Consider the following 21,625-nt stretch of genomic DNA (forward strand, 5'->3'; position numbering starts at 1 on the left):
AAATAGAAACTCACTTGGGTTCCTAGCTCCACAATGAGTTTGTATCTAAAACAGACCGAGCCATTGCCAAATGGCTGAAACTTCTATTACTTTTATTTGCATCCCAAGAGGACCTGAAGGCAGGTCCCGCAGCAGCAGACTGCTCTGAGCAGGGTACTGTACAAACACAGAGGCAGAGGAGGATGGGGGAGGTCTGTGAAGGCTCTGCTGAGTTGCAGGACCTGCAGACCTCTTGCTGCAAGGGAGATCCACCTCTGGACAAGACTGTGCCTGTCCCAATGAGTTTAAAGCCTGAGCAGACGGGACAGCTGTGGAGTGAGGGTGGATGGACACTTGCCCAGGTCAGTGGCACGGACGAGGAGCCTGCAGACCTCCAGCTCCCACCACTTTTCCCTGGAGAGGGAACTAGATGTGGTGGAAAAGCTTCTCTCTCCTCGATGCAAGAAGCCCCTCAGTGGCTGAACACTGTATAAACAGCAGCAGCAGGCTCCCTCCCCCTTTCCATTTCTGTTTGTTAAACACACGCTCCCTGCCTTTCTCTCATTCAGGAGCTAACACAGCATCCAGCTTTGTGAGACTGGGGCTGTCAGTCACCCTGCAAGAGGGTGCTCTCCAGATGCTCACGGTGGCGTACTGAAGCTACCCCCGGTGATGAAGCACCCTCCGGCAGCCCAGATCCTCGCCTGACTTCCTCACTGTTCCGAGGACAGTTGCAGAAAAGTGCTTTTCACCCCTTTGCCACAGGTTGATTCCCAATGAGTGGAGAGGACCAAGCGCTCCGTCCTGGCCAGCAATGAGACGATAATTCAAGGTGAGCAGCTCGGTTCCTGAAGGAGGAGGATACTCTGGCCTTTGCAGGTGGGTTGGGGAGGGCTCATCTGAGTGGCAGGGCTGAGACGGGACCAGGTCTTGGCCATGCCACATAGTTCAGGCAAAAAAGGTCCAAGCATCTTCGGAAAATGGCATTTGGGGATGAACAGCCCTGAGAGCTGGAATAGAAAGTGAACAAGAAATACCAGTAGGAGAGTTTTGAAAGGTCCCTGAGCAGAAGCAGGGAGTCTGGGAAGCAGGATGCTGAGCAAGAGCAGTCAGGAGAGCAGATTGCTCCAGGGGGCTGCAGAAACCCAGCACGTACCGCTACAGAGCAGTGTGTTGCAAGTGTGGGGCTGAGGTGCGTGGCTGCCTGAGAAATCCTGATCTCTCCCACAATCTGCCTGCTCATGGCTTGGTACAAGCCTCCCGTCAGCTCCTCCGTGCTGGGACTGCACACGTTGCTGGCACTCAGCTCGCTGCCAGAGATCAGTGCCCTCAAAGAGAGAGATGCAAAGGGAGATAGGGGACTGCAGGAGGAGGAAAATTCGTGCTTGCTTGCTTTCTGCACTTACTGCATGTTAACTGTTGAACAGAGAGAGCCTCTGCTAGTCCTGTTGTAGCTCGTGTTTCACCTACAGAGTTTCTGGTCTGTCCCAAAGCAGGATACTGAGTTTTCTCCCTGATTGTTCTGTTAGGGAGTTGTTATTTCCGTCTCCTCCTTTGCCTCATCTACCCTGGACTCCATAAATTTCAGGGGGTCAGAGACTCCCCAGGTTAGCCAGGATCCTTCCACCAAGCTGTCTCTTCCCTCCTGCAGCCCCGGCAGCTGGTGTGTCTCCATCACAGCATCACCCACTGAGCCCTTCTCCTAGCCAGCCTTGCTCTACTCCCATGGCGCATCCCACAGGGCGGAGGGCTCTGCACTGTCCCACCCTGCTTTCTGTAGGAGAAATTTCCAGGAGAAAGTGTTTATCCTTGCCAAATGGATCTCTTCTCATCACCTTCTTTTTCATCCTGTCTTGAGCTGAGTGACTAAGACATCCTCCTTGCCTCATTGCCTTCAGAGTCTTCCATGGCTCCAGCCTGGGCAGGGACATGCAAATATTTAGAGTGGGGAACCACAAGAAATCCCTGGTGTATCTCCACCTCCTTGCACTTTGTCTCCCAGTGCCAGTTCCATGCTGGGATTCCCCAGGAGCAGCTCTGGGGCCCTGGAGCTTTGCAAGTGCAGGGGTGGCAATGCATGCCTGATGCCATTAGTTTTTGCACCAATGGGCCTGATCTGGATAGATAATTTACAAAGCTGCAGCAGATGATAGGCAGGTTAGAGGGTCTTCCCTTCTCTCATAGTGTCAAAGTAGGGTGATCACTCCTTCACTGAAGATGGAAGAACTTGGGACAATTTCTGCCTGTTCTTTGGCTTCAGGAAATCATCCCAGGGGTGCTGTTTGTCCTGAAACCATCCCGTTGCACAGAGAAGGCAACCCCCCCTCCCCTCCGTCACTCACATGTTGCATTTCCATGCAGCTCCTGAAATCTACGTTCAGGTTTTATCCCGACAGATACAGAGTCCTCTCTGGTGGTGAACACAGGAGGCTGGAGTTAGCAAACTTGGGCTCTGTTTCCAGCCCTGCAGTGGATGTGCTGTGTGGCCTCTGGCAAGCTGGTTAACCTCCATATTATTTTAATTGTTTATTATTATTATTAACATATAATAAGCATATATAACATATAAGGAAGATACAGTTTATTGTGTACTCCTCCTTTAGTGCTGTGCTGTGGGGTATAGGGCTGAATGCTGCTGCCTCACAAATGCTGTAGGGGAACATGAAGGTGGTAGAAGGTGGCTTGCCTCAGGGTAACAGCTGGGTTCTGGTGATGAGGGATGGTCTCAGACCTCCTTGCTATGGACACCCGCGTGCTGCCAGGTATGGGGCTGGGGATGAGATGAGTCAGTGCTCCAGACTGGGCTGCTGGAGATGAAGGGCTTTCATGGAGTTGAGCTGCTTTGAAGGAAGGACACAGCATGAAACAAATCAGTGAGACAAGCCGTGAAAGTATCCATCAGCCTCAGCCCTCAGACCCCAGCGCTGCTGTAGAAAGATTTGGCTGTCATTAGCCAGAGAGCCTAGCTGGCCCAAGCCCCTCCACTGCCTCCTTTCAAATCAGTGATAACTGGGATGGAATTGTAATTCCTGGCCACGCTCAGAGCAGTCTTTGTCCTTACCTCCCTCTTCTGTGCACCCCTTGGCCCTATGCTGAGTGCTTGCTGGCTGCAGCAACCCCGGTCTCACTGCTTGGGACAAAAAGAGGAAATTAATTAACAAGCTCTGTTTTCTCCAGCACTCTGTCCACAGCTCCAGTCCTGCTTTCTGAACCCTGCCAGGCTTTGAAGATGGCTCTTCCAGGTCTGGATGTGCCCTGGGGCTGTGGCAAGGACACAGGAGGGAGCCAGGGTGTCCCCAGGAGGCAGAAGTGCATGTGAATCCCGGGGCACCCAGTCTAGGCACTCTGTAGGAATGGATTTTGGAGCTATCACAGTGGTCGGTGGTCGCTGTCCCTCCCGGTCATTGACAGCAGTGTGCTTAGCAAAGGGCTGAGGTTTTGCACCTCCTCTGTGCTTTCTGCCTTCCCAAAGGCTGAAGCCTACTGGTGCAGGGAACAGCTCTCTGCCTCGTTGGGGGCCACAGAATCATAGACTCATCCCCCTGGGTCCCAGCCCTGCCTCAGGCTGAATCTCAGTTGGCAGAGAGGATCCAGGCAGTGCTCTGTTTCTGCATCCCTTCATAGCAGCTCAGCACAGAGGAAAGGGCTTAGGGTAGTATTTCTGCCTCCTCCTGGTCTGCCCTGCTGTTTTCTCCCATAAGCAGCTGGCTCTCAGCTCCAAGGATTTTTCCATCTAGCCTGGCAGGCCCACTGGGCACAGGAGCATGTGCTCAGCAGCAGCCTACACATATGCCAGCACTTCCATTACTTGCTGGAATGGACCTTGGTCTACTTCTAGCAGCATCCCTGTGACCTCCAGGCAGCCCCTAGAGCGGGAACATTTATTATGACCATTTTGTCTCTTAATTAAAATGCCTTAATTGATTTTTAATAGTTCCCCTTTGGAAAAAAACATAGCAAAGCAAAGCAAATAATAACTCCATTAAGGCCATTCTGTTAGGAAGTGAAACAGCTCCAATAACCATGATGTTCCTGGCTCCTCTCAGATGGTGGATAGCTGCCAGTCTCTAGCGAAAGGAAATAGCCTGAGATGTGAACACGGGAATTAGCAGCCAGTTGGTGGGTGAGATGGGGAAAAAGGGAGGGGAGCGTCCATGGTGTCGTGCCAGGACTTGGGTACTGAAGATAAATGGGACAGGCAAGCCACAGAAAGGGGGATAACGAGTGATAGTGATAAAGGCTATTTGGAAGGTATAAAACCCAGACGGAGAGCAAGCAGGGAAAGCACAGCCACTGAAAGCATGCCCAGCGCTCGCCCTGTTTCCTTCACTGATGTTGCTTCTTGGGCAGTAGGGTTTGCTTTGGGGCCAGCTGCAGCATGGGTGCCTGTGGGCTGCTGCTGCACGTGGGTTGGGTTCTGTTGAAGAGGCTGTGGCTGTGCCACCTTCCCGGGGCCCTGCCTGTTCCCCTGCTCTGTTTCCCGCTGCATGGAGTGGCTTTCAGCTTCTTTCTCCTGCCTTGGAAGCTGGGATCTCCCTTTGGTCTTTGGGGCTGCCTTTCCAGGGCTGGGGGCAGTGGTGGAGGTCTGAGATCACCCTTAAGCAAACCCTCACCCCAGCAAATCCACCCCTTTTTCCCTCCCGCTGCTTAAAGCCACCTTCCTCCCCTCTTAGTCGTAGCTATATGGTCTCCATTATTATGGTATCTGAGCCGAACAACTTCATTTACAGGAATCGTTGGCATAAATCAACCAGCAGAGTTAGGCAAGTCAGGCAAGCCAACAGACATGGAGAGGCCAGGAGGAAGCAGGTGTGCCAGCAGGGGCGGTTTGCCACGGGCAGCTCCTTTCCTGGGTCTCTAGAGGGACCTGGGTTTGCAGCTGTTCAGGTGGATTCCTAGGAGCATCTCCCAAGGGGGACTCACAATCCTTCCTCTGAGGAGCCATAAAAGAACAAGCAGCCCTTTATTATCCATTGCAATGTAATTGCTGCCATACTTACCATCTTGCCACCACTATTTTATGCTATTTGTTTAAGGAACTAGCTGAAACGCAGGTGTTCTGCCCAGAAAACATTCTCCTTTCTGAAGGACAGGCTGTCCTTAAATATTTGGCTTGCAGGACACAGGACTTGTGGGAAGCCTGCCAGCAGTGCTCCCATCACACCTGGTACAAACCCAGACCAATTCCTTCCTCAAGGATGCTGAGAAGGTACCCAGCAGTCTGCTGCTAATTCCAGCTTCATCTAAGTCCTTTGCCTCCCTCCTGCAGTGGCAGGGTGTTATTCCTTCTCTCTGCGGGTCAGAGAAAACACGATGCTCTGCAGACCCCCTGTTTGGGACAGCAGGATGACTTGCTTACTTTTGGTCAAGCGTGCAGTGGGAGTGAGAGCCCCCCCAACAGTGCTGGGGAGAGGGGATATGTGAGGGGCCATGTCCACCCCTCTCCACATACCCTGGCAGCAATTCCAAGACACGGAGGCTGAGAAGGAGCCAGTAACAGAGCTGGCTTTTCTCCTGCTGTGTTTGGACCCAACGAAAACCCTGCCGTGACAACACTCTGCTGTTACAATGGCACCAAATGGCAGTCCTGGGCTCCAGACCGAGTCAGTGCTGGCTCATCAATCAGGCTCCCTGCTCCCAAAGCCACAGTCGTGCAGACATGGGAGCACCACGTGGCAGGAGGCTCCCTGACGCCGGGGCTTTGGCTCTCAGGCCTCTGTGCCTGGATGCTCAGCAACGACTCTGCGGGAGGCTTGTTCACAGCTTCAGCAGTTTGCTCCCTGCACATGCACGTCCCAGCAGGAGCTCCCTCCTCTGCAAAGCTGGCGGATGCCTGAGTGTCACTGACACTGAGAGGACAGACAGGTTCTTTCGGGGATCCTTGGCAGAATGGTGACAACACTAAATCGTGGTTACAATTAAAGCTTTAGTTCCTTAACAGGGTATTATGATTAGTATAGCACAGAATTTATGATTGGAACAGCACAGGATTTCTACAAGCAGAATCAATGCAGTACAATCTATGAGTAGCATGACACAGATCTATAATACAACTTAACTTATGATTTCTAATCACCTGAATAACACAGAATTTATAATAAAACTTATAATTTATCATCACCTGGACCCTCTGCAGATCAGGTCAAATCCCAATACATGGTTTGCCGTATCAGTATAACAATCATAATCTAGACTCGAAAATCCTATGAAAGAACACAAGTCAGTCCTCCAAAGAAGCAGAGAGTAGGGGTGTCCCTGGCCATGGTGGGTCATGGGTGTCACTGTCCAGCAGTTCCCCACTGAGGACTTGTAACTGCTTGATGTTATGGACAGTGCTGTTACACTTCCCTGTCATGTGACAGGGTCACCGACAAGACCGAGCTGGCCGGGTGCCTGGGACCTTCAAGGCCAGCAAGAGAGGGAGTAATCATCCTGGTGCCCAGCAACATTGATGCTGGCAGGGAGGGGAAGAAGGAAACTGGTTTATCTAGTTGGTTCACAGGACCTTTAGGGCCAAATAATGAGGGAACGGGAATGAATCCATGACCCAAGCAGCAAGAGAGTGGCTGCTTGCCTCATGAAATGACATTTGTTATGCTAACCACATTACCAGGGTCGGGAGCAGGGGGTACTGCTCCACTGGGTTAAGTTGAGTGGTAGCATCACTAGCAGGAGCAGTGGTGGAGACTCATGCAGAGACAGGGTGACATACTTTCACCCAGAGAGGTGAGAAATAAGAAACGGGAAGAAAAAGTGGTGCATCATCTGGGAATAAATTTTTATAGGGAAGTGGAGAAGAACACCCTGAATTTAAGTGTCTTGTTGTTTTCCTTTTTTCCCAGTTCTTAAGGAATTAGGGCATTTTTGTAGGCAAGTAAATCTCATGAAAGATGACTGACATCATCACTGATTTCTTCTGTCAGCTCCAAGAGGTCCCAAATTTTTGGTTTGTTTGAAGCAACTTCCCTGTTTTCCAAAGCCTGGCCTGAAGAAGCAGGAAAGGCAGTGTGCAAAGGGGCTCCCTCACCAGGAGATCTTTTCTGAACCTACCAGTCTGGCTCTGACTGGTTGAGGGTTTTTATCCTGTTCAGTTCAAACAAACAGAATCTCAGAAACTTGTGTGAAAAGTTACATTTCCCCCTGACTTTTCCTTGGGGAATTGGCATTCAACTGATCATAGGCTCTAACAGGAGGTGTAAGAGAGCTGGAAGGCTATCCAGCGTGAGGAAGGATGGGGGGTAAGGGAGAAGGAAGGAGGATGTCCCTGCTGCTGCTGTTTAGCCCAAAATGCCATGTGGGACATGCCCTTTGAATCTCAGTTCTTGCAGGTGCTCTGCTGTCTCCCATGCTCTCACTTCTGCCTGTGTCTGTGTTCCAGACCTCCTTTTCCTACTGACGGAAAGTCTCAGGCCAGGCATGGGACCATTGGAGGGAGCCAACAGCACCCTCACCATGGAGAAGACAGTGTTAGAGGAGAAGCTGTCACAGGGCTGGCATGACAAAGACTTCGTCACTCCTAGCCAGGATCTCTCTGGATCCCGCAGTGTTATGATGGACAGCACCAAGATCCTGGGGGTCCAAGTTGTTCTGATTGCTGCGTACTCCCTCATCATTCTGCTGGGGTTCGTCGGCAACTCTTTGGTCATCTACATCATAGTGAAGTACAAGACCATGAGGACCGTCACCAACTTCTTCATAGCTAACCTGGCCCTGGCAGATCTGATGGTGGACACACTCTGTCTGCCTTTCACCCTAGTATACACACTGCTGGACGAGTGGAAGTTTGGAGCTGTTCTTTGTCATCTGGTCCCTTATGCTCAAGCTCTGAGTGTTCATGTGTCCACTCTCACCTTAACCGTGATTGCCCTGGATAGGTATCGGTGTATTGTTTTCCACCTGGACAGCAGGATTTCCAAGAGGCTCAGCTTCACAATCATAGCTATCATGTGGCTGGCAGCAGCTGTCCTAGCAGGTCCTCTGGCCATCTTCAGAGAGTACCGATATGAGGAAATTCCATCCATCAACCTCAAAATGGCTGTCTGCTCAGAAAAATGGCCTTCTGGTAATAACAGAGATGCCACTATCTACAGTCTGTCCATGCTCCTCCTGCAGTATGTTTTTCCTCTTGCAATTATTTGTTATGCCTATACCAGGATCTGGTTCAAGCTGAAAAACCATGTCAGTCCCACTTCTAGGAATGAAAACCAGTGCCGGAGGAGGAAGACAACCAAAATGCTAGTGATGGTAGTCGTGGTATTTGCAGTTTGTTGGCTCCCCTTCCACATATTCCAGCTTGCCATTGATCTTGATCTGGTTCTTATCTTCCATGAGTACAAACTCCTGTACACTGTCTTCCATGTCGGGGCCATGTGCTCTACCTTTGTCAACCCCCTGCTCTACGGATGGATGAACAAGAACTACCGGAACGGCTTCCTTATGTTCTTCCGTTGCCAGAACAAGCCAGAAAGCATCCACACTGAAGGCTCAGTTAGAGGGAGGTCATACATCTTCAGGGCCAACACCCTAAATGGGAGCATCAAACAGACTCCTGGCAATGGACCACTGCCCACAGAGGTTTAGGGATGTGACATCCACCTCCAGGACTGAGGCTGACTGAGCCCTGAGACATTCTTGGGTAAATGCCTTTTTTTTTGGCAAAACATTGTGTTGCTAAAACATTATATCTACCACAGCCACATAGAAGTACCCCCCTGTATCTCTCAAAACAATAAATCTGATGTATTTCTGTCTGACCAAACAAATGATTTTTTCCTTTCTCTGCGTTCAAGTTATGCATGCAGAAGCATGAAAAATTACACACAGAGGAGACTTTCATTTGGCCAGAAAAATGTGCCCCTTTTTGCTATTTCCATTTGCCAAAGTGGGTTGCTCAACCTTTTACTTCCTGACATATTACGCGTTACAAATGTGGAACCTTTATTGTGTGTGCTTGTTCATCTGTACATCTACCCAAAAGCCTTAATGATCCATCTTTAGCTAATGCCTCCAAGGGGAGGGAGACCTAAACTCCTCTGTGAAAAGGGGCTGGTTAGTGCCATTGATCCACAGGCCTGGGGCGGGAGCAGGCTGGTGCAGGTTGAAGCTGGGCGGTTCATGATCTCTTGCACAGAATGAATCTGTATTTGCAAGCCATGGGAAGAGCTCTAGTCCTCAGAAAGCCCAGGAGGTGGCAGTGATACTATTTACCACAGTTTTCTTTGAGGACACCTCATTATCTAGAGAGCTTGTGAGCCAGTGCCCTGGATTTAGCAAGGAGGAGAGGAGGCAGAGAAGCAGATAGGAAAGGAAAGAGCTGGGGCAGTTATCAAGAGGACTGAAACAGAACCTAGGCGACTGGCAGAGGTGATCTCCTCCAGACCCTGAGATGTGGTTTCTGCCATGCAATAACTTGACGGGTGCCAACACGACCAGGGAGGAAAAACTGCCAGTGACACCATTCTCCAAGGCACTCAGAGGGTTGTAAAGCTTTACTCTTTCTGGGGTCGGAGGTAGTATGGGTCTGTACATGGGTGCTTCAGTTCAGAAGACAGAGGTAACTGATTGCATGGTTATCACAGATGTGGTGTCTTCTGGCAGGAGAAGACATGGAGACAAAGGAAGATGTATTCTTTCAAACCAAAGTATATGTTCTCCTCCCAAAGGCTGTGTCAGCTGGGGAGCGTATTTTTAGCTCTGCCATCAAAGGAGCCTTGATTGCTACTGTATCTCAGCAGCTTGTCATTGGTGTTGTCTCTGAAAGTCAATGTTCATCAGATTGCAAAGTAACTCCCAGATGCAGGAAAGAGACTCAACGCAGACCTCCTCATTAAAGATAAAAAGGAAAGAAAAACTTTAATTTGTAGGTCTTCACTGGAGCAAGGACAAGAGGTAAGAGGACTTGCAGTACTGAGTATACCAGCTTGGATCAGGCTGCTGGGCCATCACACCTGGAGTCCTCAAGAGATGAATTGTCAAAGGGCTTATTTGAAAATCCATCTCTCCTGCCTCCTCCCCAGCTTGACGTGCCTCTGGCCTTTGTTTTCCAGCTCAGTTTCCAACTGCCACACTAGATTTTAATCTCCCTGTTTGTTTCTGCTCTCTGATCCTTTGCTCCATTTTCCTATATAGGTACAAGAAAGTGGTGTCTGGTTCCTGAGACCATCACAGCCAGGCAGGAGCTGCAGACCACACTCCACACTTGGAGGCATGGGCATGCTCATGCCTAACAACCTTCTTAGCACCTGATCCTGCAGATCACAGCCCATCTTTCTTTTCAGGGAGCTTCAGGATTTATGAAAATCCTGTCAGGATGTCATAGATGTTCCAGTAAAAGGGCCATCTTCTTCCTGACAGGCCAAGACATGATGAGAGAACCAAGACACAGGCAAACCTTCCCTATGTGAAGTGCCATGCCATGGTGGTGGGAGTTTGCTTTTTCATCCTGATGCAAGAAGGAGGATATTCTCCTCCATAGCACTGGTAAATTCTGTCCCTACCTAATGAGCTGGTCATTTCTACAGTCCATCCTCTTGAAGAACTCTCCCCATATTTCCATCAAACTCCAAGACACAAGGGAATATTTTTGTTTCAAAAGCAGCTTAAATGAGTGGAAAGAATTTAACTATTGCCAATAAACACTTCAGAAAGTGATTTAACACTCAATAATATATGTCAGAGTAAAATAACACATTTAGCAATGCAGGCTTGGAAGCCAATCACACTGCCAGCTGAGATGGATGAGGAGCTAAATTGCTCTTCTAGGGGCCTTGCCAAAGGTTTTGTCCTGTGACACCACACACAGTATCTGATTGTGGAGCAAGGCAGATAATGACTTTATGACTGACTGTTTAATTTTGAGCCCAGAATTTTAAACTAAATATGGATAGATAAACAAATAAATAGATCACATCTCTTTGCAAATAATCACTGGCAGTGGCATTTATAAGGCAGAGGGATTTTTAAGCTGGAGCAAACTGAGAAGGAGAAACTATTTACTTGAAGTTTAACAGCAAAGTTCTGTTTGCTTTATTTAATAGACTTGTGCAGATTTACTGATAAGACTTCTGCCTGTGAACTTGCTGCTTTTTCCTTGCCATTGGAAAAAGTGACAACTTCCCACAGCCACTACTGGCAGGAAAATCGGCTCTCAGTTGTGTGTACTTGCCCCTGTGGAAAACCACAATGCCTCTATTGAGGGAAAGTGGCCCTAGCGTCCACTGTCAAACAGAACAGGAGAAGGCGGAGAGCAAGGAAGCAAAGCTTCTTACAGGAGATTGATTTGGGCAAATAAATAGTATGTTATAGAATGTCATGCCTGCACAAAGGCAGGAGTAAATTTGTTTCTATGAAACAGAAATCTCTTGGAGATGAAGATTCCCCAAATATTATGCTCCACTAAAGACAACCTTACTGCCACGAACAGTTCCATGAAACCACAGACCAGAAGAATTTGAAGTTTTTGTACTATTCAGAGCTCAGGACAGGGTATGACCCTGCTCTTTTGGTGTCAAGGGCAGGTCCTCTAGCCGTTACAGATATTGTTAGAGCCAAAGGCATCTTCCCACTGCCTGCTCCTTGCCAAAGGTGCCTCAGTGAATGCCTGCTAAGCTGGGCTCCTCTCTGCAGAGCTGGCCCTGGTGTTACTGACATGGGATGGAATGACTCATGTCAGTGGCACAACAGCTGATAGGGATGAGGTATTTCCCTACAGAGTGAGAAGCCCAGTGACAAAAATGAAAATGACCCAGTGTTTCATCAAACCTTGTCTGGAAGACAGTGCTGTTCCCAGTGACTAAATGGATTTCCTCTAGGGCTCTTCCCAATTCTTGCTGACATCCTCCTCAAAGTGCTGCTTCACTGAGGTAACTCAAGGATATTTCACAGCTTTTAGGAGGGAGGTTCTGAATTCCCTGAGAAACACACTATTTCTCATGCTAGGACATGCTTTCTGGTCACTTAATACAAATCTTGTATTATAAAATGTACCACTGAACAGTTTTTAATTGCCAAGCGACCCCTAGCAGATGATTAACTTTGAGTAGACACTGCGGGTGGGGATGCCTCTAACTATCCCATGCAGCCATTACTCACATGCCAGACAAAGACAAGAACAGCTGAGACATGGCAACATCATCATTTAAAAACAGCAGCATCAGTAACTGTTGTTTCCTATTACAGGCTGCTCTAAGAGCTCTCGAGTCCCAGAGTCTCTTCTCAAAATTTCAGGCTTGACAAAGCACGTAAAAATTTGCAGAGCAAAGGCAGTGCTTTGGACACAGGAGGCTCTCTGAGCACTAGAAACTTTGCCTCTAAAACACTTGGTTTGCTCTGAAAATCCCTTCTCATTTGATTTCCAAAGCATATATGTCTATAACAAGGTAATGCCTGTAAAGAAAGCAAAGATTTGGGCTTTTTACTTTTCCTTGTCTTGAGGCTATATATACAGCCGGTATTTAGATCAATGCAGGGTGAGCTGGGTCTTTCAGTCAGGGCTCTGTTAGAATCAAAGATGTGGCACGCTCCTGCATGTGCCTCATCCTGCTCCTGTGAAGGCCAGGTCCATCCCCTCGTGGCTCTCTGCCCTGCAGTAACATGTGCCCTCTCCCATTACCCATGGCAGCGCAAGCAAACAAAGTTAGATGGCACATGTTTTATTCACTATGCCCACAAACATGTTGGCAGAAACATTGCTCTGAGCTTTTCACAAAGGGTCTGTAGGGAAATACATACTAGACTGGGAAAGAGACAGTTCCTCTAATATATGTTAATGTGAGAGGGGCTGGAGTGCTATTCTGCTGAAGGAGGTCACAGACAGCTCAGCCTTTCCTCTGATATCAGGTGTTAATCTTATCATTGTTACAGCTAGCATGATCTGCAACCAAATTAGCTTTTGTTTGGGCAGGAGCTGTGGAGCTGGTGCTTTCTTTGCGTGCCTTTGTCTTTTGGCTCTGTTACTGCATGATTTCACCAGGGTGTCTGAAAATGCTGGGTTTTAAATAAGGCCTCAGGATCAGCTGACCTGGTGAAATCAGGAATTACTGCAATAATCCAGAAAAAAGAAAGGTTTCTGGGTTCATATGGGTGAGCAGAATTTGGTCCCTTGCATCTGAAAAAACAGAGCTTTGTCTTCTTTTCAGTTTTCCCTTATCTAGCTTGAGATTCTTCAAGTGCCAAAAATAATATTGCATATTACTGCCAGAACACTTATCTTCTCTTTGAGCTCATTTCAGAGAAGGGATTTGTTCAGGAGGGCCTGGGAGGGGAAGAAGGCTAGGTTTTTAAAGCTCATCGTTATCTCTAGGCTCAGTGTTTTGTAAGTTAAAAGACAAATCAGAAAAAGACAGTCACACACACACGCCGAGGGAGGTACCCATTTATCTTCAGACAACACAACCTCTATTTAATTTTCTATCCAGACATCCCAGCACCCTTTGCCAAAATGTTGTATGTATATGGGCTGAATGAGGTTGTGGGAGGAAAGAATTTTTCTGCTGCTAATGGCAATACCTTAGTGTCACTCATGATTTATAGCCAGCAAAGAATGCTTTTTCTGGTCTATGTTCTTCTCAGTGTAATGAGTACAGAAGGAATAGTGCAGATGCCTCATGGAGCTCACAGGAGGAGATCTTCATTAGTTCAGTCCTCTCCAGTGTGCTAGCAAAGACTGTGAGCATTAGAGGAGAAACCCTTTTGTTTATTACTAGCTTATTGAAGTGCGTGAGCATGGAGTACTCACCATGTCACTCTGCTAACTTTCAGACACTGTTCATCTTGACGATATGCAGGCAGCTCATCTGCAAGGTGCTTCTCCTTGCTGCTGCAAGGAAGGAAGAAGGAAAATAGGTCACAGAAGAAGATTTCAAGATATTCTGGAGAGGATGAGCCCCTGGATGAAACCTGGAGGTTAATACAGTTCTTTATGGAGGTAGATTGTTGGCTCTATAGGGACCAGGATGAGGGGGAGAATGAACTCTGCCATGGCACAGAGCCTCTATCAAATTAGAGACAAGTAAGAAGTAACAGCAGGTATAAAGTATTCCTTTCTTTTACCTGTTAAAACCAATCCTCTGATAGTTTCAGCAAATGCTCTCTGCTTCCAGTACCGTGGGGCTTGCTGAATGGCAGCTGAACCAGTGCTTGCCCAGTGCCACTTTCATTTTGTAAATCTTGATGCTGTCCTTCTTCAGCTTTCTCCAAGTTCATCACATCTTCTTCTAAGGCAGCTTCTTCATCCCTGATCATCTTATTTTCTCTTCTGTGGATCTCTAGTTCCACAAATATTGCAATATGCTGCATTTTGCTCCTAATTCCTGTGAAGGAGTGGGATCTATCAGCTTTGTTCCAACCTTGCTTGACATCAACCATATGAGTGTTTTTAAGTATGTGTGGGGGAAGGACATCTCTTAATAAAATGTCAGGCTGCCTCTCCCTGGCTGCAGCATCACTGTGTTCTTAATGAAATCTCATTACACTGGTCACTAAGTCAGTTCACTGAATCATGATACGCATCCCCAGTTTTGTTTTTGAAGATGGGAGCCACAAGGGCAGTCAGATCCCTACCTCACCTTGAACTCTGTATTCAATAGATTTATCAAGGGGCAAGACTGGAGTCCAGATGATCCTGATCCCAGACTCATGTCCTAAATCACAGCTTCATCTGTCCATTCTACAAAACAGAAAAACGAGGAATTGTGCATTTCAGGAAAAGAGTGATGAGTTTTTGTTACTTGGCAACTGTCACTCCCACATATTTTAGAAGAATCTGAGAACATCCTGCACCTCAGAGAAATCAACCAGCTTAGGTGAGGAGGAAGGGAACTGGCAGCAGATCCCCAAAACTTTCAGCTGGGAAGATCTCTTGGAGCTCGTGGAAGCAAAAAGTGCTTTATGTCTGCATGCTCCTTCAGCTTGTCTCCTCAACACGTCTGTCTGCATCAGTTTCTGGGCTCTTCATGGTGAAATAATCTGTTGTTCTGCCATTTCTGTCTCACAGAGGCATTTCACAGCCATCTGAATGTGCTCTAATCCACCTGCCAGCTGCAATCAGCACACAGCACGGTTGTGCTCCTGTCAGCCAAGATTTGAGCACCAGAAACAAAAACCTTCAAAAGAGGAATCAGCAAGAGATCTCCATGTGAAAACTGGGGAGGGGGCAGTCAAACCTGCGGGCTTGGTGAGTGTACACACAGTGATAGCAAACCCAGGCAATGAGGCCAGCATAAAATTTGACTTGCTTTCTGCTGTGGCTGTTGACTTCAGACAGGAATTCAGACATGATTATTAAAATAATAATTTACGGCTTCAGTTGCTGGAAGCTAATCTCCAAGGTTGAACTCAGCAGATGGCTGTGTAAGTGGACCCCAGCTAATGCATTTATGCAGTGGTTCAGCATTTTTGGTCCAGCATTGTTACCAACAACTTCGCTATATGAAATCCCATTTCTTATTCCTAGATAAAAGAATCTAGTGGCTTCAAAGTGCAGATTTCAACTCTCCGAGACAAGCCTGCAGTTTGCAATTAAGTAAAGCTAAGAGAGCAAAACTAGCATGGCAAGAACTGATTGAAATTGTCTGTTGCTTCAAGGAGTGCAATAACACAAGACTGCTACTGTGGCAAAGACATCTTACCAAAGCATGGGGTTCACTGGTCTTTGTAAGGTCTGCCTGGCACTGCAGTTCTTTGTTGTGCGAAATTCCAACTGGCTTCATGCATAATTAGTAGAATTGGGTTGCTAATACCAAAAAGGTTGTTTGGAATTCTGGTCTTTCTAATTATGTCATTAAAAGGACATGAGCTAATCTCACTGCAACCCAAGCAGCTACAACAGCCTAGCAAGAACTTCTCTCTCTGAAATGCAGCTATTGAAGTACTTCTCATAGATTTCCCAGACAGCAAGGACATGTTCTGGGGTATTTTAGTCATGTACATACTATAAGAATAGTATAAGAAAAGATCATAAGAAATAAATGGAAGGGAGTTGGAACTCCTCTGGCTAAATCACTGCTGATTGCAGGGTGTCTCACCTCTTCCAAGGCTCCTGTGATGGAGATTCCATCCACTCCCTGCACAGTCTGTTCTGAGCCCTTCCTAATGTCTAACCAATAAATCTCCTTTACTGCTGTTACTTCTTGTCTCCTGGCAGACACAGATAATAGTTTACTACCTTCTATACCTCACCTTTATATATTTAAAGGGTATTATCATGCATGTCTTCCACCCCCTCCAGACTAAACCAAGTCATTTTTTAATGTCCTTCCTCACAGGGCTCATTTGCTGTACCTCTGTTTGTTCTTGCTGCTCTCCTCTGGACTTTCCGTGTTCAATAGCCAGTAGTTTTGCAGGTAAACAAAAAGACTGAAGGAGGTGAAAAGGTTCTGCAGAAACATTAGGTTCTCTGAGCAATCACTCTGTATACTAGAATGCATAATCGGGAACTGCTCTTTTCTGAACACAGTGACTGCCTCTACGCTATGGCAGGAGACCAGGGTCTTTGTTTCGCTGTCAGCAGAGCTATTTCCATGTTCTGACTCATTGATGGCTGTTTCTACACAGGTAAAAGCTGCAGCACTTTGCAGCATTATTCAAGCCCTCACAGGTGAAAACAACTATGAGGCAAAAGTCTCCCTACAAGTTGCATCAGTCATGTGGAGTTTTGCGCCTCGTGCATGTGCAGCTCTGGGTATGTCCATAGCGTGACCATCCATGTGGCCCTGTTCTCTAGGATGCAGGGACACAAGCAACAAGAGGCCACAGTCATCACGTCCAAACTTGCCTCTCCTGAGGAATCTGGTGCCTCGCACACGTGCCTCTCTGAGTCAGCCTCAGGACTATTTCTTGTGCTGCTTGAAAGCTTTCTGCACTCCCTATCCCTGCTGTGAGTGCAGCAGTCACTTCCTCACCCCCTTTCATTTACTAACAAGACCAGGGAACCTTCAGGCTGTGGTTGGACCCCCACTCTGGGATCCAGTGGGACCAGTGGAGGTTGCAGTCCCCAGCCCCACCGAGGTGCCTGAGCAAACAGCTCTGCCAGAGGACCACCAACAGAGGGGCAGTGCTGACTTCTCACTGTCCCTGGCATCTGCTGTTCAGGGGACCTTTAATTGCTACTTCTTCCACTTTGCCTTGAAGAACAGCACTTATATTGTATTTTCTTGTATTACGGATAGAAAGTAAAACTCTTTTCAGCTGGTTCTCTCTTCCAGCTTTGTCAAATCCTAGATAAGCTGATCTTAAAAAGCTGAATCTTGCTTTCCTCTTCTGTGGAACAGGACAAATGCAGCACCCAGAGGCTTGTAAAACATGTCATATGTGCCAGCTGAATAGCACTGCTGCAGTAAAAAGCATTATTATTGAACACATCTTACAATAATTATGTTTTCATCAGTTGTGTATTAAGGAGGCAGACCTTACTTGCAAAGTACTGTTAAATACTCTGAGAAAAACAAATTTCGAATTCTCAGGGGGGTAAATATTTATTCTAGACTCTCAAAAAAGTGATGATTTGTGAATCCAGGTGTGGGAAGGTTTTTAATGGTGGCAGTGCCTGGAATTTTTCATCAGCATCTACTGCTTTCAACGTGGAGTACGAGTATTGACTGAAGGATGACCCCAGGCTTTGCTCCACTGCTCATAAGCATTTCTGAATTGTTTGGACAAGAATGGTTCTAAAGAAATACCAACACATTTGTTTTCTGTTCCAATGAGACTAATTAAAAAAAAGCAGGTTTTAGCCAATTCTTACAGTTTTGTGCTTCCCTCCCTGATGACTGCTAAGATGTGCAGTTGGAAGAAGGAGCTTCCTCTGCTGAAACCACTTAGGAAATTGATAAGCTCTGGTCTGCAGCATCAGTGCAGCCTGAAGAGAAGGATGAGGCACTCTGGCTGCAAAGCAAATTTACAACATTGGGTGCATACCTTAGCAATCCGCATGACAAAAAATTAAATTTAGGAGGACTGCAGGGGTGACCTTCTGAGGCAGAACATCACAGCTCGATTAGGACACTAGAAAGCAACCTGCTCTCATGGTTCTTATGATCAGGCCATGTATTTGCTCATCTGTGGTCCATGTTGTACCAATTATTTGAAGAGAAATTTATTTATCTCTCTCTTTTTTTTTTTTTTTTTTTTTTTTTTTTTTTTTTTTAACAGAATACTACACCACCATCCCACCCCACCCCAAACTTGCAAGCCTTTTATTCAAGGGTCTCAAGATTCCCCAGAGGCTGGAGTCAATCCTGGTAATTGTTTGAACTGCTCTTTGTGAAAGTGTGAGCTGCAACTCATAACAAATACATTTGCTAAGAGTTCAGTGAGCCACAGAACAAGGAAAACCAGGTTTCCTGACGGCCTTACGCTTGCTGCCTGTCTCTCTGGTGTCTAATAATGCACCAGCTCACACAAGTGGCACTCTCTACCTGCTGTGCTCTTGCTCAAAACTTTTCAAATAAAACATCGTGAGACCTTGACCCCTCTGTCAAATTTTGTTGAGATTCACCAAGTGGTTTAAAAGTTCAATAGGGTTCAGTTGGCTCTCCATGAATTTTGCAGCCATGGAGCATGAGGGTAATTGGCTTTCTAACGAACTGTATCTTGAAGTTACCCTTCACCACAGGACACCCTAAAAGATGTCAGTTGTTATGTGCATGTCAGCAGCCTCTTCTTCTCTTTTTCCTTAAAGGCTCTTGTGGCCCCCTCCTGGAATTTTTAACCTACTTCTCCACTATTAAAGACAAATCACAAATCTGAGCTCTGGTTGAGACTTCTCATTAACAAGCACTAATGGGCATGGCACCAGCTGCACAGGAGTCCTGTCAAATGGAAGAGCTGGGGCAGAATTTCCTTGTTCCCTCCGGTGCACTCGTTACTGTTTTGTCTCTTCCAATTCTGTTTCAAGTCATGGGTTTCCCTTGGTTCCTTACAAGGCCATTCCACAGATGAATGGATCCTACTCGGAGAAGCTGCTTTCTGTTTCTCAGCATATACTTCGCCTTTGTTAACAGTCTTCTCATCAGGTCTGGTCATGCTCCCATGTATTCTAGTATTTCTGGTACCCTGGACCATCTTAGGAGAAATAAGTGAATAATGTACTTCCTCACATGCACACATTTCACTGTGCCCACTCAAAAACCAGAATGCCGGTTCTGTGGCAAAAGTTCTTCAGTTATGCATTCAAATGACAGGTGATTTATAAAAGCAAGTTAAAAATGAGGTTCCTAAACAGAATTTAATATATTCTTGTTGTTGCAGTGGTTGTAACTCAGTGCAGATTTGATGTTTTCAATCCAGAGTTGCAAGGATATGCATTCTTTTATCAGTCTGTTTTGGGTTAAAAATTCTTGTCTGTGTTGTACTGTAGGCTCAACCTACTGTATTAATGAACTGCCTCTTGGATGTTTATAGCCCTTTGATAATAGCCAGGACTTCTTGAGTTTCATGGTTAGCACAATGCTATACAGAGCTCATACCTTATATTCCCATGTGGTTGGGCTAATAAATACGAGATAGATGCCTTTTGGCGTTAACAAACAGGTGCAGCCCCTACAGTGCGACAATGATTTTGGCTGGGACTTTCCAGTAGTATATTATCAGAGGGGATTGTATAAACAAGCCAGCACTTGTTAGAAGGAAGCATGGGGATGTGACTTCATTCCTGGATATCATCCTACCTTAGAGTCCACAAACCCTCTGTAAGACACTGGAGGTCTGAAGGCTGGAGGCAGCTTGACTGTGTCTCTCCACGCAAACTACGCAGCTAAGAGTTTGTTCAGGGACTCTCCAGAGCGATGGATATGCCAAGTCACTCCAATGTATTATGTGAAAAGAGACCCTGGCACCGAGTTCTGCTTGCCAGAGGCCTGCAGACATTTAGAAATGCTCTGTCAATGCAAGCTGAGCCACAGCTCCGAGTTCTTTTAATTCTCGTCATCAACAGACAGCTGCTGAATGTGATAAGGCAAGGGCTTCAGCTCAGAACGGACTGGGGAACAGGAAGGGGAGAGGAGACAGTAGGCAGATACCAAGTAGGAGGTGCAGATGTTAAAGTTTTGATGTTCCCCTCTTCAGTGGAAAGGGTAGAGATGAGATTAGCAGTGTTGCATACAGTAATGGTATTACCCTGTTCAAAACACCAGGAGATGCAGTTGTTCTGAATGTCACTGTGAAAATGTGAACTGTCAGGGTACTTGATTCTCCACTCAGTTGCTCTGTTTAAAATCAGATTAACATCCCGGAGACCCAGGATTGCACTTTTTGTATTTGACAGTTGCAGCTGCTTTTTGTATTCAGAAAAACTGCCTCCTTGCTGGGGTGGCACTCCAGTACTTGTCGCAGAGCACTAGGTGGTGTCAGCCATCAGCTACCACTGAAGGGGAAGCCGGCGGATTTCTTTCCTAGCCGTGCTGCTGAAGGCCTGGCAGTGGTGCACACTGTCAGCATCCCGGACATACCTCAAACACGTTGAGAGCAAACCAGAGCCTCCTTGTTTTCATACGCACTGCAGAGCAGGCGAATGAGCAAGACTCTGGGGGGATTCACACATACTCTATGCAGCGCAGACTAGCTGTACCAGTATCTGTACTCTTTCCAATATAGCATTAAGTGATTCACATCTCTCCTGTTGTTCATTCTCCCATTGTATCTCCAGGGGAAGATAAGTGCAAGGATTGTCCCATTCTGGTGGCTATCTCTAAAAAAATTATGTACTTAATTATATTGCAGGAGGCAAGATTTAAAAAAAACAGCCTTGCTGCTTTTGGACCAGAAATTAGTGGAGTTTATTGCAGCTCCCAAGTCTTGAGGGAGCTCATTTTGCAGTCCCAGCTCAGCCCCGAGAAGGCTCTGCTCTCACCCACCCAGTCAGGCTTTACCCTTTATTGCGGGCAACCAGCTGTGCGGTGCCAGGAGAGAAGCTGTTGGCTCTTGCTTTCACTCCTGGCACTGTGCTGCCTTTTACTGTACGTCCACACTGCAGTGAAAAGTGTGGCCATAACTTCTGTCAACCTTTCTGAGTAAGCTTTAATCTAGCAGGGGTGGGGACCAGCACCACTGTGACACAGTGAAGCTCAGTCTTCCTGAGGAATCTTGCCCAGCTCCTTCAGAGCAGCTTGCTGCTGCAGCTACCAAATCCCTACCAATGCTGGCTGAGGTACAGCCATGCATGTAGCATGTGGGTCTTTTGTCTGCATTGTAGAGACACTTTAGATAGTCTCAGCCAGTGAAGGGCCAAGACCTTGACTTGAAGATTCCCTTTCTTTCTGGTTTTGCATTTCTGAGAAGGAATTAAGTTATGGTATGGGGCCACTCTGGGGTCCTGCTGTTTTGGTGACAGCTGTGGCTATGAGCAGCTGTGCTGAAAGGTGTAGTTTCACAGGGACAGGAATAGATGTTTATCTGGATCCAGTTGACTGATCTCAGGTTGAGAATATTTTAGGGCATCCCAAAAGACATGCTTGATTGTTCTGAACTCTCAGGGATGCAGGTGTACAGAAAGCTGTAGGATACAGATGGATAAAGCCTTTACAAATGTGGTTTAACCCCAGGTGGCAACTAAGTACCATGCAGTGGTTTGCTCACTTGCCCCCCTGCCACCTCCTGCAGTGAGATGGGGAGAAGAATCAGGAAAAAGTTAAAACTTGTGGGTTGAGATGAA

The 21,625-nt window shown here is 47.0% G+C and overlaps 1 protein-coding gene across 1 annotated transcript; it reads left to right on the forward strand.

Moving 5' to 3' along the window:
• Positions 1 to 7,364: 7,364 nt before the first annotated feature.
• On the forward strand, positions 7,365 to 8,700 carry LOC121092855 (neuropeptide Y receptor type 2-like). Its single transcript, XM_040604462.1, has one exon. The coding sequence runs from the start codon at positions 7,396 to 7,398 to the stop codon at positions 8,557 to 8,559; it is 1,164 nt and encodes a 387-aa protein (XP_040460396.1). The 5' UTR covers positions 7,365 to 7,395; the 3' UTR covers positions 8,560 to 8,700.
• The last annotated feature ends 12,925 nt before the right edge of the window (positions 8,701 to 21,625 follow it).

This window comes from Falco naumanni, chromosome 8, assembly GCF_017639655.2.
Source record: "Falco naumanni isolate bFalNau1 chromosome 8, bFalNau1.pat, whole genome shotgun sequence".
Taxonomy (NCBI): Eukaryota; Metazoa; Chordata; class Aves; order Falconiformes; family Falconidae; genus Falco; species Falco naumanni.